At 38.9% G+C, this 23994-nt stretch overlaps 1 protein-coding gene across 3 annotated transcripts in view; it reads right to left on the bottom strand.

Annotated features, from left to right (window-relative positions):
• LOC125901692 (piezo-type mechanosensitive ion channel component 2) overlaps positions 1–23994 on the bottom strand; it is a 111745-nt gene that overhangs the window by 25637 nt on the left and 62114 nt on the right. For 2 of the 3 annotated variants that reach the window (XM_049597518.1, XM_049597520.1), the window contains exons 18-33: positions 21851–22011; positions 19197–19373; positions 18948–19073; positions 17916–18116; positions 17613–17817; positions 16452–16553; positions 16162–16327; positions 10645–10888; positions 9482–9599; positions 8937–9084; positions 8168–8257; positions 6310–6431; positions 4782–4850; positions 3515–3618; positions 905–1025; positions 736–816 (exon numbers count right to left, since the gene is read on the bottom strand). In XM_049597518.1, coding sequence (XP_049453475.1) covers positions 736–816; positions 905–1025; positions 3515–3618; positions 4782–4850; positions 6310–6431; positions 8168–8257; positions 8937–9084; positions 9482–9599; positions 10645–10888; positions 16162–16327; positions 16452–16553; positions 17613–17817; positions 17916–18116; positions 18948–19073; positions 19197–19373; positions 21851–22011 — 2235 coding nt within the window. The remainder of the gene's footprint in view (positions 1–735; positions 817–904; positions 1026–3514; positions 3619–4781; positions 4851–6309; positions 6432–8167; positions 8258–8936; positions 9085–9481; positions 9600–10644; positions 10889–16161; positions 16328–16451; positions 16554–17612; positions 17818–17915; positions 18117–18947; positions 19074–19196; positions 19374–21850; positions 22012–23994) is intronic. The other variant, XM_049597519.1, reaches the window with a different exon arrangement.

Raw genomic sequence — 23994 nt, 5'->3', positions numbered from 1 at the left:
GCTGTTGTTAAATGCTGTCCCCCTTTTATTTCAATTCATAAAGCTCTTTTTCTGTCTTCTTCATTCAGCATGGAGGCATGCGAGATAAAAAAAAGTTTTCTTCATGAATTCAACGCAACACAGGTGAAGTGATATAAAAATGGTCAATTTGAGGGTGGAGTATTTCTTTAATGTGAAAAAATGAGGCCAACTGACATAAACTTGACAGAGCACAGTGACATATACTCTCCTGATCTGCCTGTAGAAGAATGACCACCAAATGATATCACAAGAGAAAAGACAGGCAAAAGATTGAATACTGGAGAGTTGGAAGTGTGATATGATTTACTAAAACACAGAAGTGTCCTAATCCAACCCCAGAATATAATGTAGACAAGAGGTTAAATCAGTGGAGTCTGCATCACGGAAAATGGAAAGTCATTTATTTTTGCAGATAATAATTTAGAAGTTGACCCTTTCCAAATTTCTTACATTCTGTAGCTTTATAATAAGATGCATAAACTGAAACTATCATCCATCAACTCCCCCATTCACAGCCAAAGAAAGAGGATGAAAACAAACTGTATGCAATTCTGTATGCAGGTTCATCATGACTATAGTCCAGTTCAGTATCTTCATTCTTGGAGTCTGTTCAGACTCAGAAGGAGGAATTAAAGAGAGCAAAGTCAAGTCACTCTTTTTTTCCAAGGCCTCTTTCAACAACTCACAAAACAATTTTACTGAAGACAAACCCACCTGGACCCTCAGACTTCTTGTTCTCCTCTCCTTTATCTTGCCCATCTGAGAGCTCGCCAAGGTCTATGGTCACATGACCTGCTGAAGTACAGTAAAAACACATCACTATGGTTGAAAGAACATGAGATTCATTGTTTCATGTAATGTTTTTTTTCTCTCTATAATTTACCTTCTTTCTTGCTTTTCCTGTGTCTGACTCCTTTGGTGTATTTTTTCCAGAATTTGCGTTTCTCTTTGCCTCGTGCCCTCAGGGCAGCTTTGGGGTCTGTGATCCAGGCGTGATAAAGGAACTGAAGAACAGAGAGAAGAAGTGCAGCATCGATCAAAGGATGTGAAGAAGAAGAGCAACTGAGGTCAATTATGCATGAGCAACAACAAGCAAAAAGAAAACGCTAATTTAAGGTGGTTTTAGTCTATTAATTACAAATCATGAAATTTTATAATACTACAGATCATTTTTTTGAGCAATACCTGAACTTTCTAACATAATATAACATAGATACACTAACAAGTAAGCTCTCTCAAAAACAGTCCATTCAAAAGGCCAGTACTTTAATAAAACAACACAGACGAGCTCATATTCCCAGTGATGTACCGCTTTCCTCAAGCAAGGTTTTTTGCAGTCCGGCAGTCTGCAGTCTGAAAATGTATGCTATGTGCAACAAAATAGTCTGCAGTATTGTCAAGAATTAACACTTTTTCCTGTTAATGCACTGAAACATGCAAACCAAAACACCCAAACACTATCTGCTACACAATACCACTACCACACAATAAGGTCAAAACAGACATGAAACACTTAACACAACCAACAACATGTCAAAATAAATCTCGAGTTCATGCAAGCTGACTTAAACTACTCACGTGCACAAGAACAAAGGTCAAAGCATTTCCACTCCAGCTTATGTTTGATAATTATGTCTAATTTATGAATACTTGTGATATGGTTAAACTCATCTATCACTGTGGCGTGTGAATCTGTGAATATTTGGTTCTTTCTGCAGAGGGAGAACACCAAACATGAGCTGGAGAGGCAGTACGTTAGTTGTTACTTAAAGAGGAAGATGTCCAGACAGATAGAAAGCTGTGTTCATTAGTTGTGGTGGTGAGTACCTTGCCTGCCTTGACTACATACTGGAGTATAGTTTTAGGCAGCTTAATGATAGACTTGGGCAATGCCAGAACAGCAGAGACAAACTTCCCAATAGCTCGCTACAGAGAGACAAAAGCATGGGGGAGGATTAGTAGAAAGTTAATTCACATTACTAGAAACAACAAAGGTTAACTGTGTTAGGAGACAGTGAATAAAAGAGGATGTGAGTATGTGCAGGTGAACGTACATAGTTTATCACATTCTCCTCAATGTTAGTATTTGAAACTTTTAATTGTAAAAAAAACGTAAAAACAGCAATATAACAAGTAAACATAATCCATTAAATCACAAATTTTAGTATGTATTCCAAAAGACAAGAATTAACAGTAAAACATACATAAGTGTGTAAAGCAAAGTTCACACAAGTAATGTTTGTCTTAGTGATGTGTGATCTGTTAATTTATTGAATATTTAACAAATAACATTTCAATCTGCATGACACCAGTAACTACAACCATCAGAGAGAGTAAAGGGTGGAAAGTAACTTAGAATATTTACTCCTACTTTATACTTTCACTCAAAGTATAGTGTTATAGAAGACCATTGAAACTACAAAAGGCTGCCATAGCCATACTGCTGCTGCGGCTGGCTACCCCAGTCATCAACAAGTAGAGCGACTGTGAAACACTTAATGATGCAGACCTTCACGCCATGACAGCCCTGTTGTGAGGCGCCAACAGAGATATTGGAATATAGCCTTGGACATCCAAAGGTTCTGGAATAACTGTTTCTCAGTGAAACAGCGGTGAGCCCACCACTCCTGACTCATCTCTTGGCCCTCCCATACCTTTCTCTCCACAGCACTACCAGCAATAGCTGCTAATAGAAATGATGGACTGAAAGCCCATTTATACAACAGCCTGTTACCCTGAAAACAAACAGCCATTGCTCCAAAGGGCCATTTCTCCTAAAATATGCTACACACTCTCCCAAACAGAAGCACATAGCTAATTATTATGCAAAATTACATCATTAGACCTTCCTACGATGGCAATTCATTCAATGGCCCATTCATTTTTTCCCTAGAGGCCTTTTTTTGCAAATGAGAGTTGTTTTTGTTGCTGTTCCAACGCACATGTGTGAAGCTACTGGTTCCATGTGGGGCATTTCAGGGCAGTGATCAGTTCACACTGACATCAGATATGGGTCACTTCAAACATGAATGCAAACAGTCTAGGCAGAAAAGGTCAGATCTTGGGAAATAATTGGAACTGAGCATTTAGTCCTGTAACATGAAGGCAGCCTATGAGTTGCTCGCACTTTCACCAAGGAGACAATGCCCCTCTAAAGTTCTCACATGGTTTCATTTAAATGACTGTCTGAGGCCCAAAAAGGTATTTCTATACTTATAAAAAAAAGTCTAACAAATGAAAGCAAACTTTCAAAGAACTTTAAATATGTGACTTTCACGAAATATGAAGCATTATTAAGGATACAATATTTCCCAGTTGAAGTATAAAGTCTGTACAGTACTTGAGTAAACACACTTTGTTATTCTTTACTTCAGACAAATGAAAAATCCTCATCAGTAATAAAAATATATAATTAATTGATCTGTGATATAGACGGAATAAAAATCTAACTCTACACCGAACCGATGGAAAATGAGCCACAACTTGGAGTCACCTGAAAAGCTGATTTCTTTGGTTGGTCCTCTTCTTTTTTCTCCTCCTCTTCCTCTTCCTCCTCACTGTCAGTTTCAAACAAGTAATAGTCTCCACTTCTAACCACTAAGGGGGCACAGGGTGAAGTAGTTATATTCAGTCAAAAAAGGCTGAAGTCATTCTTCATTTTTATCAACATTAAAATGAGGTGCAGAGAAGATTCCCTTACTGAAAGGAAAAACAGGAAAATCAAACCACTTACCATTAAATTACATGTAATTCACTATATGCTTAATATTTCACTGAGTCTACAGTACGTCTATATATATATATATAGACAAAAAAAACATCAGAGACATGAAAGGATAAAACAGAAAATACACAGAACACACATATAAAATGTTAGTATGACTAGTACACCTATGAGCACAAAGCACATTGAAGACACTTATTCCTGTAAGCACAGTCGCCTTTGAGCTTCTCGACAGAGTAAGTGACTCCTGTCTACAGTAGTTAAGTGTTAGAAGCAATGGGATAGACAAGGCTGACTTATGTCCTTGAACAGAACCGCGGTGGGCGGGAGGTGAGGGAGGATGCTGGGACATGGAGATGAAACATCAAATGACAAAGAGATAAAAATGGAGAAATAATTTGAAAATGTCATGTGGGGGTGGAGTACGACGTGAGACATGAGGTCAAACCAAACAGGCGACCACTGTATTGACTCAGAAAGATGCTGGAATTTAGACAGCAAAGTCATCATTTTACATGCTGGTCCAATTGTTCTTGTTTGTTTTATTTTCTCCTGTTTGGTGATCATGTCTGCAGGCAAAGAATGAATAAACCCTTCATCCTTTATTCCAGTACTGAGAATAAAGGTGAGTCGACTTCATGTCTTTGCATGAAAATGTTTCAGAGTGATTCTCAACTGTGGGCTCTTGAGGTGAGACTGATGATGTCAAGTACAAACCTCCAGCCATTAGTCATTTTCTCTTTCTACGATGTGTCATCGTGTCTATTTAAGGCAACCCTGCTCCGCACTGATACTGACACGGTTTCATAGATCGTCTTCAAACTGAAGTGCCTCTCTACACACAGTGTACACAAGGCCACAGGTAACAAGGGCCCCTTAAATAGAGACAGAAAAGGACTGAATGGAGTGAGGCTGCTGTGTGTTGGTGCCTTCAGAGCCCAGGGGCAGTATGGGAATCCTCGGCATTCTGGTCAAGGACACAAGGGCCAATCAGAGTGGAGGAAGAGAAAAAAGAGGGTTCTGGGGGTCAACCTACTGGAAGCATGGTCAACCCACGGCCTCCACCACTGCTTTTTTTTGGTCTTGGCTTTCGTTCGATGTGCTCCTAAAATTTCACAAATACATCAAGGCAACATTTCATAAGAAAATGGATTCTTCTGCAAACTTCAAGGCATATTTATATATATCTTTTTACTCTATTAAGCTTCTGTTTTGAAAATAAATCATTAAAAAACATATGTTTAAAGGGGACCTATTATACTTTCCCTTATTTTCTGTCATACACATAATGCTACAATGTTGCATGTTCATATTAAACGTGGCCAAATTTTCAAATACCGAGGTGAACATACGTTAAAAAAAAAAAAAAAAAAAAAAAATCCCTGTGAAAACACCCTCAAGCTTCAGATTGTTCCGAACACCAAATTATTTTTTAACTTTTGAGACAAAATGACATGAGATTGTGATAGAATTTTTCATGTGGTTATCTGCTCCAGGCACACTACTGCAAGTCTTTACATTACATACACTGCTACATGTAGCTACATGCTAACCTCAGAGAAACATGTAATCTTGGTTGCTGATGCTGTTCATTTAAAAGCATTCACTGGTGATTTTTTACAGTAAAAAAGTGCCGCTATCACAGTTACAGTCATTCCCATGGTTACAATGATGTCGCAGAGATGCCGAGATGCGGAAGAGCTGGAAATGCTGGCCGGTCGAAGCAGACTAGGCTTTTTCAGGAGGGGGTCTTAAAGGATTACTTAACTCACAAAATGACCATTTTTAAATCAATTGGTCATGTCGTGGTAACTTGAATTTGTGAGGAAAACTTCTTGCATTCCTCCTGCAAAACGGCAAACAACAGATAAACTATATTAAAACGTAAATTTTCAAACTTTTACACAGCTTGTGCAGTGTAACCCAAGTCTCATTTTTCCAGTCATATGCTCAGCACTTCCAAAACACATGCCACTTACTATTGGAGTCTGGCTTTGAGGAATGTATAGGTAAGTTTCACTTTCAGTTCAGTTTTAAATAGTCAATGCATGTGTTTGGGAAGTATTAAGCATATGACCAGATAAATGAGACTTGGATTATACTGCACGAGTTCTGAACGTTTGTTAACCATTGTTTTGATATAGTTTTGCTGTTAATAATAAACATGTTCCCCCACTCAATTAATAAATCAATATGCCTGCCATTTTCCATGGAGGCATGAAAGAAAAACAAAGATGACTTAATGAACTCATGGTAAGACTAACTGATATAAGAGTGTGGGTGAAGTATTCCTTTAAAGGCGCTGAACGGAGCATCTGAGACAGAGAGTGAGGTGTTCCCACACAGACGATATGAGGAAAAATAAAATGTTTTTGAACATTAAAGCATTTAGAAACCAAAAATACAAATATAACCCTGAAAATGAGCATAATGGGTCCCCTTTAATAAATCCAGGCATTAATAGGCTCTCACCCTTCTCCCTTGAGCACTACAAGCAAACCACAACCTCATCATCAACTTTTCTGATATTGACTGCACAGAGAGAAGCCCCAGCAGCCTCCTACCATCATCATCATCCTCCTCGGGGTGGACGAGGGTCTGTCCTTCTCCAGACTCCTGTGCCATGCTCAGCATCTTCTCCTTGCCCCTCTTAAACTTTTGCTGTCTCACCTTAATGCGCTCCATCCTGATTAGATCAGAGAGGTAGTGAAGAGACACGAAGTATCGACACAGAGGAACATCACAGGCTGACCATAAATATCTCCAGGCTTCATATTGAAATTAGTGTACGTTATGAAACAGTGGAGTGCTCATTAGAGCAGGGTGAGTGGATATGATCAGAGCTTATGAGTAACTCCTGGGGTAACTATAAGTGCTGGAAATACATTGACTTCATGTAGTATAATATACTGAGCAATGGTTTCCTGTAAACAGTAAAGACTGAGCCAGGAGTCGCTCCAGAACAGATTTTAAATGGCTTTCTGAATCATGTCTACTTACTTATCGATTAAATTGAGATTCATCAAAGATATCTAAAGTCATGATATAGACTTAACCAAACTTGATATTGATGTTTTTCTTCTAGTCAGCAAATCCCATGAAAAACCAACAATGAATTGATTCAATTTTTAAGTGTTGCCGGTGCAGCAAAAGCCTGATATATCTTATTCCTCTGTGCTATAGAGCTCCACTATTGTCTGAAAACTGCCAACTTCTCACTGTGATTGGTTGGTTTTCTTAAAAAGAGCTGTACATGACATTCAGAGCAATAATGTAGCAGCAAAAAACTATTTGGTACATGAGGATGTAGTTAATTGTGGTGGCAGTGCTGGCATGTTGTGCATAGTAGTGCACGTGGGTCATACTAGCTCGCTAATCACCGCTGCTCTGCACTGTGCTCATACAGTTACTGCTTATATCAGGACAGATCATTGTGGAAGCGTAACACCTGTCCCCCAGTTCCCCCCAGTTAAAATCATTGGTTTAGTTAGCACTGTTGCTGTTCATTCATTCATTTTCTGTAACCGCTTATCCTGTTAAGGGTTGCGGGGGGGCTGGAGCCTATCCCAGCTGACTTTGGGCGAATAGTGGAGTACACCCTGGACAGGCGGCCAGACTATCACAGGGCTGACACATAGAGACAGACAGCGATCCACCCTCACATTCACACCTATGGCCAATTTAGAGTCACCAATTAACCTGCATGTTTTTAGACTGTGAGAGGAAGCTGGAGTACCTGGAACCCACGCTGACACAGGGAGAACATACAAACTCCACACCCCCACCCTGGATTCTAACCCTCTTGCTGTGCGGCAACAATGCTAACCACTGCATCACCTGTTAGCGCTATTTATTGAGTTAGCATCGTTATGCACATCGCCATGTGCAGACCTTTCCGCCCCAGACTCTGAATCATAGATTTGCTCTGAATGTCACATACAGCTCCTTTAAAACCAAACAACACAAAAGCCACTATAAATCAAATAGCTAGAAAATGTTGATGAAGACTGGGTTCCAAATAATGAATTTGTCGAACCAATAAAATCCTATATATATATATATATATATATATATATATATATATATATATATATATATATATATATATATATATATATACTGTTGATTTTTATCGGGATCTGAAATCCTATGGGTTTTTTGGTGGATGCTGTTTGGCCTGTTTCAGACACAACTCTTGTGTCATAATTGGTCCTGAGGTAGTTCTGAATAAATGTTAAATCTAATCTAGAGGAAGACAACTGCTTGATTTTTTTTTAAGTTATGTGTATGTAAATGTAGAAATGGGAAAAAATGTATCAAATATATATTTTAAAAAATTTCCCCTTGTATTGCAAATTGTACCCAAGAGTCCAAACCACATCAATACACCACATGGAGTAAGTCAAATATTTGGAGTCTCACTGTCTCTTCAGCTGCTCCACAGATTTGCGCTCTTCCTCCAGTCTGGCTCTCACTGCCTTCACTATCGTGGCCTGGAAAAGCTCCGCCCCTCTGAAACACAAGCAAATGGTCAAAACATCTCTAGTGTCAGAGTGTGAAAGTTGGTCATACTTTACAATTTAATGAAAAAAATGCCTCCCTTTGGAAGATGAAAAGAAAACAATCACACAAATGTAGATACATTCCATATTTATCTGATTATAACGTCACTCTACTGGGAAAGACAGATACAAAAGGAGCCAAAGCGAATTCTACTGAAATACCACTGTCATGAACTGCATGTTTCTTCTCATGTGTGTTTCTCATTAGTTTCTTTTGTGCAAATTAAAAAGACATGTAGCTCTCCTATTATATTGACATTGAACTCCAGAGCATATTTTATTTGGCTGACACGTTTTCTTGATACACACCAATGTTCCTTATCTTCCCTGTCAAAAGTCTGTCTATCTTGCACTTTATGTTGTTTGCTTACTCGGAAAATTTCTCAAACCTGAATCTAGATGGCATCGGAGAGCTTTCGTGCCTTTATCATTCTCAAATAAATCAGATTCACAGACTTTTTAACATGTCGTGACAGGAAAAGCCTGGTACAGTAAGCCTTTATTTATATTAAAGACATACAGCAGCAATATTAGACTAGAAGAATCTGAATATGGGAGCAGCACCCCTGGGTAGGTCAGATACGTGACCTCATGGACACAGTGTCTCTAGCTCAGTCTCATCTATGTACCTGCAAGCAAGGATCTGTGATGCTCTGATATCAGCCACCACATGAAGGAAGTAGTAGCTCATGAAGACTCGTCTCTGCAGCAGCAGGAAGGCGAAGCAGATACTGTCCCAGATGATCCCTGCCTCATTGCTGGGCAGATCACACAGCTCTAACGATAAAAGGTGAAAGTGAGGACATTTGTGAGTGTAAATAAACAAGGATGTTAATATATTGGTACTTTGTGTGCATAAATCTGACTGTTTCACTCAGTATTGTGGCAGTGTTTTGTATTCGCTATAAATCCAGCAAGATTAACACTGAGCTAAATTGGCTTTGAAAGACAGGCCTGAAAAATAAACAAGGTTGGGGGTTTAAATCAGCTTCTTGGGAAACACACTCTTGGACTGAAGCAGCAAATCACACCGACATGAGATTAATGACTACTAGTTGTAGCAAAAATGGGAATTTGTGCTCCTCCTAATACTGATGGGGACATCTCACCGTCTTCTGAAATTTATTGTCTACCCCTGAGATGCACAGAGAAGTAAAATGTTGAGTCCACTCACTGTCGTTTGCTTTGCTGATGTTGATGTTGTATTCCTTGATGGTGCAGGCCAGACTGAACAACTGGATCAACCAGCACCGGTTCTCAATCAGAGAGTTGATGTAGCCACAAGCCAGGATCTAAGAACAAAAATGTTTTATTATATAGAGGAATACAATCACTTATTGGATACAGTATATTATATCTTAAAATATCTTTAAAAGGAATACTTTTCCAATGAAATGATCATTTATATATCAGAGATCATTTGTAAAGAGAGCAGTTTTTCTCGCATACCTCCACAGTGAACGAAGAATCCAAAAACATAAAATTCTTCATGAATAAAATTGAAAGGGGGACCATGTTTAACAAGAGTAAAACTATATCAAAATCAAGTGGTATGTTCAGTACTTCCCAAACACACGCATTTCCACTAAAACCTTACTATTTAAAACACTTCTGCATTAAAACAGTCTCACGCAGGGGTGTCGGTAGCGTAGTGGATAGTGCCGGCGCCCCATGTACAGAGGCACTGCCTCGCTGCAGTGGCCACGGGTTCGAATCCGGCTCACGGCCCTTTGCTGCATGTCAGTCCCCACTCTCTTTCTGTCTCCCCATTTCACTCTCTGTCCTGTCAATAAAGGCAAAAAGCCCATAAAAATAATCTTAAAAAAAAAAAAGCCTCACGCAGAGACAAATAGCCTGGGCAGGTGTGTCATTTGCACACTGCTCAATGGAATGCACAAGCAGAATTAAAACACGTGTGCAAGTGTTTTAAATAATAAGGTTGGAATGAAAATGCACATGTTTGGGAATTGGGAATTTTGTGATAAAGTTTTGATGTCGTTAAATGTGGACCCCTTTTAACTCCAATTCATCAAGACTTTTCTCAATTTTTGGATTCTTCGTTCACCATGAAAGCCTCTAAAAAAACAAAGTTTTCTCAAAAAATTGAACAGAACACAGTGTAATAGATATACAAATTATCATTTTGTGAGTGAAGTATTCTTTTAAATCTCTGATAGCACATAGCACACAGAGTGTTGTTATGAACTCTGCATTCTAAAAGACAGACAGACGTTTTAGACTCAACATTATATCACCTCATCTGCACAGTACGTAGATTTAATCTTTCTCGTAGTTAATCAACTGATCTTGATATACAGCTAGAGACAGGCTACTCACAGACAAAATGTTCTTCATGGTGATCACAAAAATGTTGTAGGCGATCAGGAAGTCCCAGTAGTGGAGGATCTTTTTGATTGGTTTGAGCAACAGCTCGCCTCCAAAGAGCAGGAAGTAGAAGCAGGCCACCAGGTAGCCCATGCAGAAAACACTGATGCGCGTGGTCCCCGTGATGAAGATGATGGTGAGGACAAACCAAAACAGGTAGCTAAACATGATGACCTTCAGCATGTCCAGGTAGGATCTAGAAGACGGTAGTGAAACCATTATCATAAATTCAACAGGTACATTATAAGCTTTTTGGATTCTGCGGCAACTCTAAATGTCAGGTAGAGGTTACTGTCAGTAAACACAACATACAGAGCACCCTCATGCTGCATTCATGACACGTCAGCAGAAAGGGCACAGTGCTCACACATTATCCAAAAAACAAAATTTTTTCTAACTGCTCGCCCTGTAGCAGCACCTGATACAGAACATGGAAACACAGCCAAATGGAGCTGCTTTCATTATTGTACATATTTGTGGCAGTTCATGAACACTATTAACAAGGTATAAACATACAAAAAGAGCATAACATGTAGCTCATTTTAAAAAAGCTGCATTGCTGTTATTAATATTATATACTATTCACACTGAGCTGCCAGGAAAGGTGCTGTAACACATCCGTGGTTCATCCGAAAAAGAAAAAAAAAATCAGAATTCCCTGATTTCCCAGCTTGCTTAAAAGACTATTCCCACTCAGGTGACATATCAGCCTGTGTGATATAACTTACACACAACATCACGTTTATGAACTCAGCTGGTCTGCGATGTAAAGTGAAATAAAAATAAGGTGCTCACCTGCTGCTATTTATGAGAAGGTTTGTATTTTGCTCTTAGTTTTCTTTTGTCATAGCTACTTCCTGTCGATAGAGAGCAGTGATGGAAGTACAATTTTGAGGTGTTTGTACTTAATTTCACTATATTCATTTTATGCTACTTTGCATCTCTACCTCACTTCATTTCAAAGGGAAGTATTGTACATTTTACTCCACAACATTTGTTTGACAGATTTAGTTGATTTGCAGATCCAGATCATCAACATAAAATATAATCAACAAATAAATTATGGAATATACTTCTAGGTTAATAAAAAATATTAATAAGGTAGGTAGAACTAGCTCCACATTAACCAACTACAACATTAAGGTGGCGCACATATTAATGCTTTGATTAGAATCAAAGAATATGATATATATGATTCTGAAATGGGCCATTCTGCATATTAAGTACTTCTACTTTTGGTGCTTTAGATATATTTTGATGCTGATACATTTTTCTTCAACAAAATTAAAACTTATTTTTACTGTTGTATTGGTACTTTTACTTTATTAAAAGTCCACTAGTACTTCTTCCACTTCTAGTAGGGAGTTGCATGTATCTAACACCAGAGTTCAATTTTAATCTTCTAACATCTCAATTAGTTTGAAAGAATAATCTTCAAGGTTTATTGTGTAGTAACTGAAACTCCCCATGTGCCAAGCCTGTGGGAGAACTATGGTAGCAGATGCGAAAATGTGAATGGCCCTATCGAGAGCCAGTGTTTGATTTGTCCATTCTGGGCTACTGTAGAACAACATGGCAGATTCGGTGGAAGTGGACCCACTCCATATGTGGATATAAACGGCTCATTCAGGGTAGCAAAAAGACAAGGATTCTTTTCTTCAGGTTATTATAAACTAATAAAAGCATAGTTATGAATATTGTATACCATTTCTGCCAATAGATGGCACTAAACCCTAAACACTGGACCTTTAACTCAAAGGCCCCTTATGTTTGTTCACAAGAATGAGATGGATGCAAGGTCACAATGACCTTTGACTACCCAATTTTAATCAGTTCATTAATAAGTCCAAGTGGATGTTTGTGCCAAATTTGAAACAGTTCCGTCAAGGTGTTCTTTAGAAATCGCGTTCACATGAATGAGACAGACCAGGTCACAATGACCTTGACCTTTGACCACCAAAATCTAATCACTTCATCACCGAGTCCAAGTGGATGTTTGTGCAAATTTGAAAAAATATCCTCAAGCAGTTCATGAGATAATGCATTCACAAGAATGGGACTGGCAAACAAAGAGAAAGACAACCCCTAAACATAATGCCTCAGGCCATTGCTGTCATCATTCTGAAGGCTTAAAAACATTCTGCTTTATTTGACAGATTTGAAATAAGATAAAGTTCTTGAACTAATTTTAGGTAAGGTAGTAAGAATGCATGCTTACCACACAATAAAAGTCAAAACAATATTTGAGTTCATCCTGTAGCTGTGTGCATAATCTGACCATCAATCACATTTACTGTATCACTTAGTGTCAGGACACCGGTAAGAGTCTGATCAATGAATGTGAAGCAGAGCTGAAACCTGACTCCTGTCACTCAGCACAGGTGCATGTACACTTTAGTATGACCTGTGCATGTCTAACATGCTAAAAGCATGCGTGTGGATCCTGTGTTATCGTGTGAGAGACCATTAATATGATGTGTGGAGTGAAAACATAGGCAGCAAGGTGCATTCATTTGATGGACCTGGGGAAAACATGGGACCACAACAACAGCTGCACTGTTTAGGAAGCAGCTCTGATGAAGTGGGCTTGGATCAGACGACACGCTGATGGGCCGGAATAGCTGAGTGAGTGTCCTTCTTCATCAGGGGGAGAAAATACCTTTTCCATACTTAAAAGCTATTTATTGAGTTAGAGTACAGGGCAAAAGCGTCTGAGTCGCAGAGCGACGGACAGAGTGTTTTTGTGGATTATGGATTTCTCCCCCACCCCGTATCCGTAATTCGATCCTGGAGGGAAACGATGGAATAAGTGCAGAGCTGCTGTGGCGTGGACAGACGGGCTGTACAGCTCTCTTTCTCTCTACTAGGGCTTGTTGATGGACACAGAGTGCGTTAATAAAAGACTTGTCCACTTTGCGCATCAAAACAGTGGAATGTGAAGAGCACATAATCAATGAGTGTGGACAGGTCAGGATGCTCTTGCTGTCTTTCTAGCTCGCTCTCTAGTTCTCTGCCTCTCAATTCACTCTTTTTTTTATGTGCAAAGTCAGTATCTAGCTCTAGATTCAGATATGGGACAACAGCCAAAAGTCTGAATTATGTATACAGTGGATATTCAATAACATCTCTGACTAAGCTACTGACATGAGCTACTGTCATCCGCCTTACCTTTATTTATCTAGGATTAGGGATTTGCTGAGCGAGTGTGTTCTTATTCAGCACCACTCCACTTAAGATTTCTACAGTTACACAGTTAGCAGCCAAGTACAACAACCCTTTTCTACTGAGTTGGCTTCTGAGAAGGTCGACTGGAGAGGCTGGGGCACGCAGTAAATGTGTAAGACACTTACTGCATACCCCAGCGTCTACCCTTTTTGACTTAAAGCCCACATCTGATTGTTCACAAAATTCAGAGGACCACTCTCTCAAATAGATAAGAGAAAAAAGATAACATGACAAAAATAAGAAGAAATAAACTGGGTTGTAAACATGTGTTGTGCCGTTGTCAACAGTAATGACCGAAATAAATTATCCACATTTAATGTATTCAGGGTCATATTCCTTGACCACGCACTGTGGAGCTTTTACTGGCACAGGATTGTCTCCCACATCACATTTTTTGTTAAAAAATAACTGATCCAATTTGTGTCACTGCATCCGAGTAAACATTAGCTAGCTTACTTGATGTCTCTACCAGATAATGTGTGAGCCGTGGTGATATTCAATGGAACTAATAACATCATGCATTTTAATTTGACAGTTCTTTTATCTATGTAAATTCCTGTGCACATTGAGATAAAAAAAATAACTGGTTTTGTTAATAACCAAAATCTTAATTTTTAACTTAATCTAACCATTTTGTCAAAGCCCACTAGATGGCGCTCTCAGGCCCACCATTGGGCTGTCTTACTAAACTGTACCTCAGTGGTTATTGCTGATTATTAGGAAGAATCATCCCTTTATTTACTCCTCTAATTCTTTTACATTTACCCAATCAGTGTGGACCAAACCTTACACCACCTGTTACCAGCCTGCTTCTCTACCATTTAGCCCATCAGTGATCAGTGCAAGTTGGGAACACTATATTGATATATCATCGGCTCTTAATATGATATGGTGAATTTGTAAGCAAACAATTGTTTATTTACACATCCAGCAGTTACAGAACAACATTATCACTCATTTGTAGTTGTGTTTGTGTCCACCTGATGTATGTAAGTTAAATATTCACTCCCTTTTAGCTCTGCCTTTGGTTTCTACCGACACCTGAGGGATGTTCTGTCTCTTTAGCTGCTAAATGCTCCAACATGTTCACCAGCTAGTCTCTAACTGTGTTTGTCTGCTGTTTGTTGCTGAGCAGGTAGTGTAGAGTGTGTTTTTAGAGCTTTTTCACTGAAAACAGATGCCTGCTGTGGCAGAGAGCAACTCTATGAGAGCAATGACAGTGCACTAAGACAGTAAAGTTGGGGGACAGCTAAACAACGAGCTGAAACTAACTATGAAGCTCAATAAAGCTGATTAGATTCAGCTGATAATTCTCAGTAGGTTCATGACTATAAGTGATTACAAGTCTTTCGCATTGTCATTTGATTTTTAATATAAAAATGTAGATTATTGCTGCTTTAAACATTTCATTTATACCTTTATCTCATTTTGACAGAACATCATTTACAAGAGAAAAATAAAACCTGACAGGACAAATAACCTGAGTAGTAATCCTGTTGCACTCTAAATGACATAAGACAAACATGTTCTCATCACAGTGGATCCAGAAACAGATAGAATGTTAAGATCATTTTGTTCATAATTTCAGAGACGATTACAAATAGCGTTATGGAAATCCATATTAGCATTAGCATCTAGCAGGTCTTTAACATCTACAAAGGGTTGTCTGATGTTACATAAAATAATTCATCACAATTCATGCCAGTGTATTATCCAGAAAACATAGACTAAACTCGGCATTTCTGCCTATATTATATCAATGGTACAACTTTAAGGGTAATGTAAGGTATAGAAAAAGAATTATGACTCAAAAGTCTTCCTAAAAGACTTCATGCTTAAATATAAACCGCTGCTTTGTTCTGATTCCTTTAGTTAACCCATATATAACCCATATATAGTACAAATATAAACAATTCTCAACAGTGCTGCTTGTTTTAAACAAATTTCACTTGACTTAATTGTGGGCATCTAACATTATTAAGCATCTATTAAGCCGCCGACTTCACTTCCTTTACATTTTTGTGTCTTTTGTCGTCCTCCATGTTAATACCAGTTCAGCTCCAGTGACACCAAAATTATACTTCAGCTGAACTGAATGTAAAATCTACTTTAAGTGTTGAAATACAAGTAGAGGTCCAGTACCACATACTGTATCTATGTAGCCCTAATAGAATTAATAAACATACTTGGGCCACTTCCTGCTGCTGTGTAAATATAGTATAACATCAGTGTAAGCTGCTGTACCTGCAGTGGATGAAGTCAGGGACGGGGTTGTGGACGCTAAAAGAGGCTGCGTCCAGGTCTCTGCAGATCTCCACATTGTCTCCAGCCATGAGACGGACTGCTGCCTTGTTCTCATCATCAAAGACCTGCCTCTGAAGAGAGGCACACAGCAGCAACATGAAATCATCTAGAAAAGGAGAGAGTAGTGGAGAAAGCTCATGTATGCTGAACACAGTCTCGCTGGTACTAGAGACTATAATGACAATCATCAGCATCGTAACCACGACATGTCTACCACTTAAAACACATACAGATGAGAAATGAAGGATTGGGTTGGGTGAGGAAATCTGGAACATAGAGCCACTTGACCACATTGGAGTCTGTAGTAGAGTTGGGAAACCTCCAGGGATAGTCTGAAATGAAAACATCCTCCATTATCATCGGACATATGTATAAACAACACTATAACATTGGTCTTACTTAGACCTTGTTGTGAGCAGTTTAATGTAGGAACTATTTTCTTCTACCGAACACCTGCCAGTCATATCACCGCGCAGAGGGTAGCATGCATCTACTTGTGGGTGAGAGGCTCTTGCTCATGGCAGCACGAGATGTAAACATTAACGGCGTCATCCTCGGCTGACCTGAAACATTCGCTTGCACAGTGGTGCTAGCAATAGATGTATCTTCCTTCAGTGCAGTGATATGGTTGGTGGGTGTAGCTCCATAGATAGAAAATAGTTCCAACTGCTCACAACAAGGTCTGTGAATTATCTTGAGCAACCAGGTCATGATTTCTGGAAAGAGATATTACTGCTGAGATTTTCAAATGTATTTTTTTGGTGCTTTGAGCACCACAAGCTGAGTGCCATCTAGTTCCATTATACTGGAGAAGAAGGCAGACATCCCTACGCCTGCTATCTCCAACACTCTGCAACTCACACTAAACAATGCAAACTGATAAACTGCACCACAGGTGAGAGGAAAAAATACATATTTTTGATTGTGGGTGAACTGTCCTTATAAGGCCTCAATGTTTTTCTGGACCTGGGGATATAACCTTGATACAACATTGACAGTTTAACTGAGATATCAATCATAGTAGGGCTAAATGAATAGTTAACAGACAGATAATTAACTGACGTAATCCATTAAAACAACAAACATTTGTTGTTGTCAGCTTCTCAGATGTTACCACTAGCTGCTTTGCTGTTATTTATATCATTGTAAATCCAATACTGTGGGTATGGGACTTTTGGTCGAACAAATAAAGAAATTCAAAGATGTTACTTCTTTTTTTGATTGATACACTTAATGAATGCTGCATTGACCGAAAAATAAATGTTAAATTAATCTATAAAGAAAACAATCCCTGACTGTGGCCTGAAATTATAGCAATAACCGGCTGAGGGCTGTCAATCACTTTCCTGTCACTGTCTGGTTATTCTAAGTACAATCTGACTGAGTCAAACCTTTGCAGGCTGCTGGTGGGATCCCGATGCAGATAAAGTACTGGAAAGTCAGCATGCAAGCCAGGAAAAAGCAGTACTTGGGCCAGATCTCAGCGATGGCTTTCCTCCTGCGTCTATACATGACTGCAATCAAGGCGAAGGCGTGAAGCATGGCGTAGAAGTCCATACGCTGCCCAATAACATTGACCACCAGCAGCAGGCACGTCTGAGGGAAACACATGAGGAATATAGACATAATGAGCTTTATGGGGCTAACAGCTTCCAGGCAAAACATATTATTAATGTCTTTTCACTTGGCTCTACCTCAAGTCCAAATTTGTAGAAGAAGTAGTTGATGAAGTATTTGATGAAGCAGATGATGCCGATGTCCAGATGCTGTCGTGTGATATCATGGAAGATAATCCTGGCAGCAGGAGGCGACAATTTGTTCCTCAGTCTGAAGTATTCCTGATGGCGGTAGATGGTCACCTCGAATGCTAACAGACCCAGCATCAAGAGGTTGTTCTGCACAGATGGTGACGGAGGGAATATTTTACATATGTTTTTCTATTGTTTTAAAATACATGCTGAGGGTTTAAACAACTGATTATTGACTTTATTATTCATTTATCAAATAAGAGCACCAAACTTTTGCTGATTTTTAGTTTAAAAAGCAAAGTCTGGATAAAGATAAAGCTGCAGTTGGTAACTTTTATGAAAATAACCTTGTGTCATATTTGCTGAAACTGTCACTATATCTTGAAAAAAGTACAAAAGACAGATACTTTGTGAAAAAGTCTGCTGTCAATCCTGTCAATCACTCCATGACCTGCAGTCAAACTGCTTAACTAGACTCCACTGATCAAATATGAATCAAGATTCTCAAACTACATCACCTGTTTCTTGCCTCAAATGTTTTCAGAAACATATTTTGACATATTTTAGTCTACTGTTTAGCTGTAAAATGAGAGTTTGTGACCCAGCCACCATGCTGCAAATAGTCAAATACCAAGCCCCACCCAACGGTCAGACCAACTTTCTCATCTCTAAAACGCTAAACAGTATACTAAAATATGTTTCTGAAAACATTTGAGGTGAGTAATCTTAAAGTTCTAGAATCTTAATTCAGTCGCTGCTGGCTCCAGCTTCATATTTAACGAACAGATATGACAGCGGTATCAACCTTATCTTCTAACTCTCAGAAAGAAAAGCAAATTTCACCAAACTGTGAACTATTCCTTTGAGTAATTACTTTTATTTTAATGATCACACTCTCATAATTATTGTTCCTGTCTTGCTATGATTATATTCTGTGTATATTGCAAACTTCAGCTGATGAATGTTTCCACTTCTCACCCTGAGGTAGCCCAGCAGGTCACCAGACTTATCCAGGCCCACCCAGTTGGCTGGATCCACTAGTTCCTTATACAACAGAGATTTATCCTTCAGTTCGGTCTCCTGGTCCTTTGGGTAGCCTCCTGGCTGTCGACAGAAAATTTCAGTGCATAAATGAGTTAAAATTGATTCTTAGTGCAATTAAGAACAGTAAAGTTAATGTCCAGTAATATGCTGTGTACACAACAAGCATCTTCTGATTATATTCACCACAGTGCAGTTTTTGGAGTAGGACGGTGGGTTTATAGACTTCAGCTGGTACAACATTTTGCATACGATGATGACACATGTCCAGACAGTGCAAACACTGGAGGCAAGGGGCCGATACTGGCTGTAGGGCAATGCAAAGGCCCAGGATGCCAGGAAGACATAGTTGAACAAAGACACCTGTACAGGAGACAATACAGATGATGAACAGCTCACTTAATCCTTTGAGCGCTACATTCTCCGCTTCCTCCTCCTACTACAACAACTAGTATTAATATTTTTTTGTATACCATTTTTCAAAACACTTTTACACAGCGCTTTACATAAAAAAACAGGTGAAACTAGAAAAGTGCTTTCAATTGAGTGCAGATCTCTGCCAGGTAGTAAAGATGCATAAAAATCGTGCCATTATAACGAAGCATCCTGGGTTTGTCTGATTGTATAAATTTAATATGGAAACAATAAACTGCATGATAAGTCCAAACTTTAAACAATGTTATTTATTTAGAACATTTTAGTGTAACACACCACACAAAATAACAAATTAACAAGCTGTCCCTCCCAGCTTCCTTACAGACAAGATGGCAGTGAACATTAAAAAAAATAAATGAATAGATGTTTTAAGCACCTCGTATCGTGCTTAAATTTAGTGGATCAAAACATATCAGGCATGGATTTTTTCTGTAGATGCTCTGGTTCAAAATGAGACCAAACTTTTCTCTGGATGTCAGTCTTTGAGCCACGAGAAAGGATAAAATATGGCCTGCAACAGACTAGGTAGGGCTTGTTGTTTTTAGCCAAGTTGATTGCCAGAAATGCCAAACTGAAACGGTTGATTATCACTTGCTGTCCCTACCGTCTGTTCAAAGCTACAGTAGGTAACTTAAATAAAAATAACTATGTTAATTTGCCTGAACAAAACTGACCAATCAGAGTCAGGAGGAGGCTCTAACGCAGCTATCAACCACTGCTCGTACACGCGTTACGCAGCTGCCCGCCCTCAAACATGCTCTCACCTACACCGGCTTAATATCTTCAGCGTGCGGCTTCAGGAGGAGCTTTGCAAACACACTGGCTGAGAAACAACCACCAGAAATGAAATAATGGCTCACATCTCCTTTACTAACAGTTGTGTACGCAGAAAAGACAAGTAAACAGAAGAGGACCAACGGCGAAAGGCGAGCCTTCACATTTACACGTCTTGTACAGTTATCAGTACAGCGTGCGCCATTGCAGTGTCTCCATCTCATGTCCTACTGTAAGAATACAGTGACAGTTTCAAGAAGTAAGACAAAAACTTTTTTATAAAAGTTACCTACTGTGGCTTTAAGAGGAGTGAAGTGTGAGCAGACAATGACAACATTAAACAGTCAATAAAACAGGTTTTTAGAAAATTGTGAATCACCACAACCATAAGAAGTCCTTCAGCATACAGTCATATATGTGCAAAAAAATATTAGGTTTATTGGTCTAGTGGTATTGAAGATTAGTTGCAGACAGACAGATAGACTATACACTAAAAGATGACCGAACGCGTGTTTCCCTCCAGCCTTACGCCTGGCAGAGATAAAAAGTAATAAATAATGTGAGGCAATTCAAAAAAATAAAAACGCATGCATTAAATTCAAGGTCAAGATCCCTATATAAAAGATCATTACGTTACATAAATCTAGGTCTATAAAATTGAGTTTTATAAGAATCTAAAGCCTGAGGAGCTTATCCAGGCTAAACCCCTCAGTCAGAGTCAGAGCCTTGATGGTTTCCATCAAGAAAATCTACCAGTTATTACAGTTCGCCCAAATACCCCAAAACTATTATGTGGCTAGTCTGTGGCACACAAGACAATCCTGGCTTATTTCAGATTGGTTCAAGGTGGCTTTGTACTGCATGAGATCAACTTTATACAGCATACAAGCAATAAAATCAACCTAGAAAATGGAAGCAGTACCCAGTGATAATGTAGGTATTTGTAATTATTGATTCTTCACCTCAGAATTGTATTAACGGTTTTTGGTTGTAGAAAATCATGACATGGTAGTCTTTTATTTAAAAGCAAATGAATGACTTCCCATTCATTTTACATGCTACAAAAATTACACAATGAATTTTTTGGCAGTGTATCTTGCTGCACAATGTAAACCAGATGATGTGAAAACACTCAAGAAATCCACTTTAAAAAGCAGCTTTCATCTACCGTTGAAACATTGCTAACGACATCTACTGTGTGCCAAAAAACTCCAGACTAAGAGCGAAATAATCAGCTGCTAATTCAAGTAATCTGCGTACAAATAATACAAGTTGTAAGGATTTTGATTTGTGATGTTGAGTTGGAGTGGCACAAGGAATACTACAGCAGTTAGAACAGTTTTCAAAATTTAACAAAGAAATATAGATTACAGCTCAATCGATGCTCGATTTCTGAGGCTGATACTTGGAGTTAAAAAAAAAAATCTGATAAAAATGTATCAGTCAGTAGGTTCAAAGCCAAGAGAAAAACTGCAAGGCCATCTGGAAGCCTTATACATATACCTACTGGGATGACAGGCTAATGTTGTGCAGAGACAAAGTCAATCAAAGTCAAATATGACTGATTAGTGAGTGTGACTCCCTGCTGTTGTTGCAGATATTGGGCTTTGTTACATAGAGTTATCTCATACCTCTTTGACAGAGACCAGGACGATGTAGCAAGACACGATCTTGATGATGTGGATCTCCAGTAACCACCAGACGAACAGCTGCAGTTTGTGGAAGTACTCCAGGAACTTGAGGAAGAGCACGGTCAGACGGTCGACCACCAGGTGCCACTTATTCTTCAGATCTAAAGGGGAGGAGATAAAACACAGAGACACTTAAATGGAAAAACAACATGACTTAAGAGGTGCAAATGTATGAGAGTGGTTCCAGGTTTCATCTCTTAATTATAGCAGTATGTCCTCTGTTTAAACACTATTACTCCTCTGCTGCCATTTCGCTTAGGTGTCTTCTCATACATCAACTCAAGCTGGAACAGACTGATAATACGATTCTGTCTTTACACTTTAGGAACAAGTCTAACAACCTTTTGTGTTTATCTTTTTGTTAACATATTACCTGATGTTAACAAGTGCTGTCTGTGTAGCCAGAGTCTGATATATCTAGATCAAACCCACATACAGTACACTGTCCTGCGGCCATAAATGCATACAAATCCACAGGTGAAAATAAACCCCAATAAATGCTGTTTTTAGTCTGTTTTTTACGGCCTTTATTCTTTGAATGGTGTCCTGGATAGTCAGAGTGTATTTCAATAAATATTTTCCCCCCAAACACACTAAATGTCCCACAAAGCTACATTTGAGGTTGTCAGAGACGCATTTGACCACAGTAATGATAAGTTATTGATACATTAACAACGATTAATCGATTAGACCATCAAAGATAATAAGTGATTGTTTAAATGAAGTTTCATAACAAGATTTGGGAACAAAGACCACGCCTCAGATGGATTCATTTCCGTTCTACGGGTACTTAAGCACGCCTCATCCATTTCCTCATCCTTAGACTCTGTTTACACATCCTCCCCTCCCCAACCCCCTATTTTCTACTTCTCTCCTTGTTTGAATTCAGGAACCGGGGGGCTCCAGGACCAGGAGCCTACGAGAGACTGTTCCCCCACCCAGAGTCTCAACCCTGCCTGGTTCCACCCGGTCTTGCAGCCACCAGCTGACTCTGCCAAACCAATCCATCCATCCACACCTAAACCCCACATCCTCCCCACCACTTCCTCTCATCCCGTACATCCCTCATCCAATGACCCCTCATCCCTCTCCCCTCATCCCACATCCCTTTACCCTCATCCTCTACCTGCATCCCTCCATCCCACAACCCTCAATCTCCGTTCCTCACCCTACATCCTGAATCCCTTACCCTCATCCCCCTCCTTCATCCCGCATCCCTTTACCCTCATCCCACCATCCCTCAAACCCCAACCACTTCCCCCTTCCCTCCTTACCTTCATCCCTCTTCCAGAACGCTACTTCATCATTTAAGCTCTCCTTAATCCATCATAACCAATAAACTGTTTATATGCAATCTACGTTGGCGTGGTCTTTGTTAGTGAACCATAAATGGTAAAACTTCAGTAATTCCAGTTTCTCAAATATTATATTTTTCCGATTGTCTTGGTTCTCCATTATAGTAAACTGAATACAGTTGGTTTTTGTGGTATTTGTTGGATAAAATTATATATCTCAAAATGTCACCCTGGGATTTAAAAAATTATTATGTGCCAACATTTTAGAAGCAAAACGATTAATCAAGTAATAAAAAAATAATCTGTAGATTATTTGATTATGAAAAAAATCATTAGTTGCTTCTCGTTTTACCTTTATATACTTTTACTATACTTTAACTTACAGTCTTACAAGCTGTTTACACCTACTTCTTATTAAGCATGTGCATTTACAACTGTTTCCATTAAGGTTATTGATTTGCAAATACTGTACTTTCTACAACACATGTATATTACTTTATTTTATATTTTATTTATGTCACATTTTGTCCCTAATTTTAACCTTGCCACTTAATGTTTCTTGAATTCTCATTTAGATGTTGTTGTTTTATTAATTTGTTTTTTTCTTTTTTAATACATATTAAATGATCTTTGCAGGAGGAAGATGAGAGCCAAGATTTTCATTACCAGTGCCTGCTTCTATGTAATTGTTGTTTTAATATATAATAATAACAAAAAACTTCTACTAGAACTTGAACTTGAGCTCTACAGACTCATCGTATACATTAATATGCAAACAGGCGAGTGCAA

Source organism: Epinephelus fuscoguttatus, linkage group LG15 (assembly GCF_011397635.1).
Source record: "Epinephelus fuscoguttatus linkage group LG15, E.fuscoguttatus.final_Chr_v1".
Classification (NCBI taxonomy): Eukaryota; Metazoa; Chordata; class Actinopteri; order Perciformes; family Serranidae; genus Epinephelus; species Epinephelus fuscoguttatus.
Note: the sequence above shows the minus strand (reverse complement) of the source record. Positions and strands in the feature narration are given on the sequence as shown.